Genomic DNA, 8,379 nt, shown 5'->3' with positions numbered 1-8,379 from the left:
ATGTGAAGACGAGCAACGAGAAACAGGCAAGTATAGCGTAAGGTACTAAAGTGTGTAGCCGTCCAGCGCGCCGATAGCCAAGACGTTTCTGCCCAAATTGCAGGTTCAGAAGCCGCCGTTTCGTCCACAAACGCAATGGCATTTTCGCAACGAGAAAGGATGGGGGGATAAGGGAATTGTGGGGCGCAAGTTGTGACGAGATGAAGCTTCGATGCATGTTTCTTTCTGGCTTCTAGCGCTGGCAGCCAAATGCAGGTGGCTGTATCGCCGTCTCTTGCTACCGCTTGGCTGCTTTGCCAGCGCGTGACTTGTCGTTGCTTGGTCTGGCGGTGGACAAGACGCTACCGTCTTTTAGTGTCCGAACAAGAGCCTCGCGAGCCTCGAGCGAACGTTGAGAAGGACGCCGTTTTCGTCCGGCTGCATCCGCAGGTTGGAGTGTCTTGTTGTCAGTCAACGACTTGTTTTCTGGTGGCTCTTGCATGCAGTGGAAGTCGGCGACCACTCGAACGTGACCCCCACCAAATATCGCCGTGTGCGCTGTGTTGATGAGGGGTTTGAGGTTTACTTCAGGCCCTTGCTGTGGCGCTGGTCTGGACCGCTTCAACGGAGCGCAATGACCTGGCTCTGATGATATCGCTGCATGTCGACGAGTTATTGACGATGACCACACGGATAGGAATAGTGCCAAGTTCAAGGTGTAGCGAGCTCACATGCCAGATATCCGAGTTGGGTTGACAACGAAAAGAGGGGATAGTTAGAGAGGTCAGGGTACAGGGTGTAACGACTGACCTAGTCCCCAAGCTAGCGCATGAACCACTTGCTCGATACACCACAAACGAGTTTGTATGAGGTCCATCTCGAGTGTGGTCGTTTAAAAGCTGATCCCCTGACAACCCCTCCCGAACCCCTTTCCTTGGCGAGAACGGAAGCGCTGTCAAGGCCGTGCCGTGGCCTCTGACTTGCCGACCTTGCTTATTCTCTATTGTGGTGTCGACGGAAGTGTTGTCCGGGTCTGGAAAGATCCAGTGTTGCTCATCTTGGGCCTGTAAGATGCGTGTCTTTCCTTCGTCAGCGGCGAGCCGTGTGCGGTGCTTGGCGCAGCGAATCAAGGCAACGTACGTATATGTCGTCTTCCATGATGAGTGAGAACTTGTATGTGGCAAAGGTACCAACTGCGAAGGGGAAAACTGCGCGAAGGGTCCATGAGACCGTGTCCTCGACGAGCGAAAAATACCTCGAGCTCAGACTGCCAACAGCTCCATCAAGAAGTCACAAGCGAATCTCGTCATCGAGACGATGTCGTGCATTGTGGCTTCTGGCGTCAGTTTCGCCCTGGTCTGGTCTCCGTTATTGACCCCTGGACGACAGGGCGTGAGGGCGGCTCTGATGAACTCCGTTTCTCGGCTCAGAACCCACGAACCCTTACCCTTGGCGATCATGTTTCGCCTTATGTCGTTAATAATAAACCTCAAAGCCTCGGTGTGGTTTTCAAGGCCCACCATCCGAGATATTGCTGCCCGCCTGTTGATATGAACTGCTCGGGGGATTATTCGGGCATGGCCGACAGCAAGTGTGCTGATAAGGGAGCCTCCACCACTAGCATCTCTGAGGCCTAGTGTGGAAGGTCTCTAGAAGCCTGCACAGAAGGCTTTCGGCGGTGGCTGATTCGTCTTGGGCGCTGGGCGTGCCTGAGCAAGCTGGTCGTGATCAGCATCATGCAGCATAATGGTCTTGTTCTGACCATGACATGACATGACAAGTTGGCAACACCATCTGCAGAAAACATGTTTCCTTATCAGACTATTTTAGTCGTTTCTGATGTCCTGTAATGAAGTACCCTCCCACCGAGACCAGGAAGGTCTCACGAGATTCCTGAAGAAGGCAGAGACCACGACTGGTGCTGCATGTCGTCAGTGTTTGCTGAACCCAGTAACCAGACAATGACTGGCCGAATATATTAAATGCTGTCACTAGCTCGGTGATGGGGAAACCCAACGCATGTTGAAAGGACCCCCACTCCTGCGCAATAGCTTCAATGGAATACATCGTGTGCTTGCTGCTATTGCTTGTTGCATTGCGAGAGGAGGATGTCTCACATGGCTGTCGATATAGTGGCTGCTTCGTGGGCTTGAGGCTGACGAGGGACTATCAAATGTATATTGCATCTTCCCTTTGGCGTCCTCGGGTCGGGTAGCGTCGTCAATGCGGTCTCAGATACGGGACGGTCGCTTGTTGATGTGGAATACGGGCCTGGCTCGCAATAGGTACCGGCACAGGGTCGCAATCTGATGATAACCGACTGGCAGGCGGTTTTGCTCAAAGCGGACGACGCCGTTGTCAGATGGGGGTCAGTCCAGCCAGAGCGGGACCTCCTGGCATTGAGAGGCCTGTTTTGCCGTGATTTTGATTTTATGGAGCCTCATGCTTCGTGTTAGCGTTTGTGATAACAAGAGATGTCGTCCGGCCAGCTGTAAGAAAGTAAAAGCGCCGAATGTGAAGTGTTGGTAAGTACGAACTAGGTTGATCCGGTTCAAGTTGCTGAAAGTTCAAGATATCAGTGAAAACTGTGGCAGATGGCGGGGCACTACATGTGTAAACGGACGGGACAACAGGGTCAGCCACAAACCCCCGCGCTGCCCCGCTGGCGCTGGGATATCTCTACAGGGGACCTGTTAACGCCAACCTCGCTCCAAATTCTCGCATTCGCAGTGACAGCGACAGCACTCTTGAATCTGTTGTGTACGTCGCAGTCGCCAAACACAAGCTCTTCGGTTGACCAAGGGATTCTTTAGCGCCCCAAACGCCATGAATTTCACAACTCTTGTAACGAGAGAGCGGTGACAGAGAGACTCCAGAGAGAGATAGAGCTCGAAACAGACCGTCAGGGCACGGAGCATTTGCGGTATCTCCGAAACTTCTTCAGCTCTTGCCGGTCGGCCAATTCTGAAGCCTTTGGGATCTGGGTTCGGTCTCCCTTTCAGTCGGAATAATTACACTTCACTGGCCATAATCCCTCAGGCTAACTCGCCCATCTCACTCTCAATCCTCGATGCTCTCCCCCCTCCAATGGCAGCCCAACAACCCATCTTAACCGTCTTTTTATTCCGAAAATCATCACTGTCTCACCTGAGTATCCGACTGGGGTCTATCATGGACGAGTGGATGGATATGGTGGACAGGTGAAAGAGAGAATGTGGGACGCAATGGGGCCTTCCTTGGCCCTCTCCACTGACCAGACTCCAACTCCCGCCCGTCACCTGTTGTAACTCGTCGCCGCCCCCAGCTCGCGGCCGTTGCACCCACTCCAGAACCTCGTCCGCTCCTCCGACCGATCCTCCCTTGGGCCCTGGTCGGTACGGAGGTACTTGGGTGGTACCTGTGAGAAGGGGGCGTTGGCGCGCTGCACGGGGGGACTGGGGGGAGGGTGGTAGGGGTAGGCGGAGGGGAGGGGGGGGTCAGGTTGCCGGGCATGGGATGGGGCTGCATGCAGACCGTGTGTCTCTTTCTTGCTGCTTGGTGCCTCGGTGGAAGTGCTGAGGTGCTTGGGAGCTGCTGTTTAATAAAACAGAACACCCTACCACACACACGGCTCGCGGCCTTGCCTTGCTCTCATATGTTGCCCTCTTTCCCAATCTGATTCATTTCTCATCCCATCCCATCCCACTTCATCCCATCTCATCTCGACCATTCCCAGCTTCCAGGTTCAACCTCCCTCTCGGCTGCGAGACATACACAGGCTCCAGTGTCTCTCCCACGCAGCGTGCTATGTGCCCCGAGTCTTGCCATATTAATACCCGTTCACCCACTCCAGCCAGCATCCGCTGTCTCTCGAGGGCCACACCTTGTGTTCAATAACACTTGCCTCTTCACAAGGCCTTCTGTCGGTTGCCCTGCTGTGCGGATCTGCACGAGACTTCCCGGGAATTCGGAATTGGCCTTACCAGCAACTACATCGAGACTTATTACTTTAACCAGCGGTGGAAACTTTGAACGGATCAACACCACTACAACCACCATCATCATCAGATATCATGACTGCACCAATCAACACGCCGTCGACAGGAGCAGCGAAGGATGCTGCCTCGGCCAGGAAGCGCAGAAGAAGAGCCCCCGCCGGCGGGGCCGCAGACGACTGCTTTACTTGCGCCAAGCGGAATGTGAAGTGTGATCGGAGGAGACCGTATTGCTCGCAGTGCTTGGAGATTGGTAACGAGTGCTCTGGCTACAAGACGCAGCTCACATGGGGTGTTGGCGTGGCCAGTCGGGGCAAGCTTCGCGGGTTGTCGCTGCCCATTGCAAAGGCACCACCAGTCAACCAAGCCAAGACGAGCCTTTCCAGCATCAAGTCACCAACGACCACGACACGCTCTCGGACGACCTCCATCACTTCGAACGGTCAGTGGCCAACCGAGCAGGATGAGCGGGCAGTTCGCGGCGACCTGGAAATGGGCCACGGGCGGAGCCCCTCTATCACGATACCTCCTTTTCACCACCACCCTTACGACATGTCGCACATGTCTCCTACCGAATCCGCGCCGCCGGGATGGACTCACATTCCCTTCTCGTCCAGCATGCCCCCAGTAGATGGTCCGAGGTTTCCTCCACCACGCAGTCTTCACATTCCTGTGTCGACTCCTGGTGACATGATGATGCACCGGGAAATGATCCACACTCCCCTGGACACCATGAGCGAGGTTGACTACATGTCTCCCATTGCTCACTCGTTTCCGAGAGACGACGTGCCGCAATACATCCACAGCCCTATTGTCTACGACGGATTCCACAATCACGGGTCGCCCGTTCCACAGAGCCCAACAGGTGGCATCATGATTGAGCAGCCCCGGGCACCAACCTCTTGCCCCAGCCTCGTATATGGTCCATCAGAACCCGCTTCGAGTCTTCAATCTCACATGTCTCATGTAGAGTCCTTGGAAGCCCAGCTCAGTCGCAAGCTCCCACATGAATGCGACGTCATGGGTGAGTTTCGTTACCCACAACAACCGTATCACATACGCTGACCTCAAGACGCAAAAGCTCCTGGCACGCCTGACTTGGACACGTACGGAAGCAGTGTCCAGTCTCACCACGGCTCTTTCTGGGCCCCCTCGAACGCGGATGAGGATTCGCTCTCCTGCAGCGTCAATGAAAGGACCCAAGCCCCCTGGGCGAACTCATATCCTTCACAGTCACCATCACCCGTCTTGCAGATGAGCCCAGATCTCGCCACTAAGATGCCATTCTTCATCGACTACTACGAGAAGTCCATGTGCCCTAGCATGGTGTTTATCGATGGCCCCAACAATCCCTTCCGAGAGCATATTCTTGGCCTTGCCAACAGCAGCCGGAGCTTGCAGCACGCCATCTGCGCGCTGGCCGCCTGCAACCTCAGGATGAAGCGCAAACTCAGTCTCGGTCAACACAGTTTCGACATGAGAGAGAAGAGTCCCGTGGAGAGCCCCTCGGATGGGCAAGATCAGTCATTGACTGAAGAATACCAACACAGAAACTTGGCAGTACGGTTACTTGACGAGCAGCTCAACGACGCGGAAAAGTCAACACAGGACTCCGTTTTGGCCACCATCTTGTTGCTCTGCCACTACAGAATGGCCGAGTCAGGGGTTGCCAAGTTTCACACACAGTTTGCCGGAGTCAAGAAGATTCTGGGCATGCGCCGGATGTCTCCTTACCCACCATCAAGAGACTCGGCCTGGATGGAGGCGCTCTTCACATACTTTGATGCCATCTCCGCCAGTGTTAACGACAGAGAAGCCCAGCTCAACACGAGCTTTTACGGTGTTCTCCCTGATGCACAGCTCCTCCCACCCGGAGCTGAGAACCTCGTCGGCTGCGACCGCGAGCTCTTCAGGACCATTATCAAACTTGGCCGACTTAACTTGCTTTCTCAGCAGCGGCCAGTCCAGAACCTCCTCGCCTCCTCGCCACTCCCCCGGGCAAATGATACCTCGCGTGCCGTCTCCCCGCTCGGTGCGCCATTCAAGTCATCTCCCCTCCTCAGCGGCCCCGACCACCACCACAGCCTCTTTGGCGGCCTTCCCCACCCCATCAACAGCAGCGTCCGCTTCGACGGCAACGGGTTTGGCTCCACCCTCGACGACAATGACCATCTCGGCGCCAACTCGATGCAATCACCCTCCTCCGCCTACGATGACCACCGCAGCGCCTTCTGGCGCGAGTGGAAAGAGGCCCGCATCGCCCTCCAAACCTGGGAATTCGACTCCAACCGCGTCCGGGCCTCGCTCACCGGCCCGCCGCTCCCGCTTCCATCCCTCTCTTCCTCTCCCACATCCCCAGGAGTAGGAATGGGAGTTGGCGCTGGTGTCAATGGCACCACCCCACCCCCGACCGCGACTCAGATCCGGGATCTCAACTCCCTCTCCGAAGCCTTCCGGTATGCCGCGCTCTTGTACACCGAGCGTCTTGCCAGCCCTCACTCCCCCTCCACCCACAACAACTTCCGCAACTTGGTTTCTCAGGTGGTCTACTACGCCACCAGCCTCGAAGCGGGTTCCTCCGCGGAGAAGTTTCTGCTCTGGCCGCTTTTTGTTGCGGGAAGCGAGTGCGTCAATGAGCTGCAGCAGAATATTGTCCGGTCCAAGTGCAGGGAGATTATGAACCGGAGCGGGTACATGAACAACCTTGCCGCGTTGGAAGTGCTTGAGCGGCTCTGGGCTGGGGAGGGGGTGCAAGTCAAGGATGAGTACAACAGGATGAGGCCGGGCACGGCGGGGCAGCAGCAGAGGGGCGGGCCGTTTAATTGGATCAAGTGTATTGGGGGAAATCAGGAGGTGGAGTGGATTATGTTTTGATGTTGATATGGATTGGGACGGATATGATATGAAAGGGGGGGTACCTACCTAGTTGCCCTGGATTTATGGCAACAGTGAGTGAGGTACATCAATGATGGTGACCTGCACATTACACACACACAGACACACAACACACATACCGACATCTCTTTGTTTATTATATCATTTTTTTGGTTTACTTTTTATATATACCTACTTATTTAGCTACCGTGGTTATACCTTTACCTGTCAGGGTTTTGGGAACAAGAGCAGGTTCTTGATGGCGGGGGGGAAGAGGAGGAAGCTATGGGTACATGTTTTATCAGATACAATTGTTGAAACTTTTACAAAAACATTGCAAAACATTCACAACACTCTTCCAACTATAAGCACATGCAAAACACTGGTGACAAATGTTCAACTACCTATGAAGAGCTCTATGGCACGGACATGGAGTCTTGTGAGGAGCCTTCATACATGCTGTACGCGAGGTGTCATGTGCCATATCCGCATTAGATGCTCATCTCAGTAGGCAATGCACACTTCTCTCAGCTGGATGACTGTCCGTGTGAGCGAGTGTGTCCCCATCTCGGGTAGCCCTTCAGAGACGCCCACAGTCTCAGCTCGGCATATGTTCTTTCCTGGAAAGTGTCAGGTTCGTCTGTGCCTCGGACGGGACTCTCCCTCTCCTCCCTCCCACAATCCACACAGCTTGCTGACCCCCTCCTCGGGTGGGTAAGCAAAACATTCGGGGTATCCCATGTTACATCAGATCTACCACCTCACCAGAAGAATACTTCAGAGGTACATCCTCAATCGATCGACGTTCCCCCTCCCTTTCCCCTGCCCCCGTCAAGTCTAATGTATCTCTATCACATCACTACTGCCAGCTGGTTACAACCCGCGTTCTAGTCCTTGCCAACCTACCGTTGCAGACCTTCTCGAAGTTAATGTCTCGGTGAGTGAATCGAGGTGGCTTACCCGGTTTGAGCACAAAGCCGCGCTTAACAGACCGTCGCTACAGTGTCTCTCACGATAACCTCTTCTTGAACATGACAAACAAGTGGAGAACTGGCAATGGAGACAGAGAGATAAAGCACGCAATCTGGATGTAACTGCAAAAAATGCAAAACGGCTCCATCGACTCCATCAACAAAGTTGTAGCCAACAAGGAACGCAAAGGAACGACAAGCTTCGCGGTTAGTGTGTTCTTTTTTCCCCCCATGCCGCCTTCGCTTACCCCCTCCCCCTTGCCTGTGTGTGTTGTTTCCCCCTCAACTGGTGGCTCTCTCGATGTACACTGTTGTAGCAAGAGGCAAAACCCAGCTGTGGAACTGTTGGGTGGTAGTGGTGAGGAGGAGAACAGGACCGCTCGCCGTGTAGCCGTCTCAAGGTCAGGGGTCAGAATGTGCATACATACACAAAGGACCTGCCCAATCGGAGATTCTAACCTTCAAGGGGAAAGTTGCGTGGGGGAAGGGACTTGGAACTACTGTACCACAAGAGGGGTGTTGTGTACATGGGGCGGCTCGCTGGCGGCAATGTAAGTTTGTAAGACGGGGAGGATAATGGA

General features: G+C 54.5%; 1 protein-coding gene across 1 annotated transcript; it reads left to right on the top strand.

Annotated features, from left to right (window-relative positions):
* Window positions 1-4,031: 4,031 nt before the first annotated feature.
* On the top strand, window positions 4,032-6,827 carry PODANS_2_8520 (uncharacterized protein; the record flags this gene model as incomplete). Its single annotated transcript, XM_001911622.1, has 2 exons — window positions 4,032-4,977; window positions 5,035-6,827. The coding sequence occupies 2 exons, from the start codon at window positions 4,032-4,034 to the stop codon at window positions 6,825-6,827; spliced, it is 2,739 nt and encodes a 912-aa protein (XP_001911657.1).
* Between the last annotated feature and the right edge of the window lie 1,552 nt (window positions 6,828-8,379).

This window comes from Podospora anserina, chromosome 2, assembly GCF_000226545.1.
Source record: "Podospora anserina S mat+ genomic DNA chromosome 2, supercontig 2".
Lineage (NCBI taxonomy): Eukaryota > Fungi > Ascomycota > Sordariomycetes > Sordariales > Podosporaceae > Podospora > Podospora anserina.
This window is presented reverse-complemented; position numbering and strand designations above follow the sequence as displayed.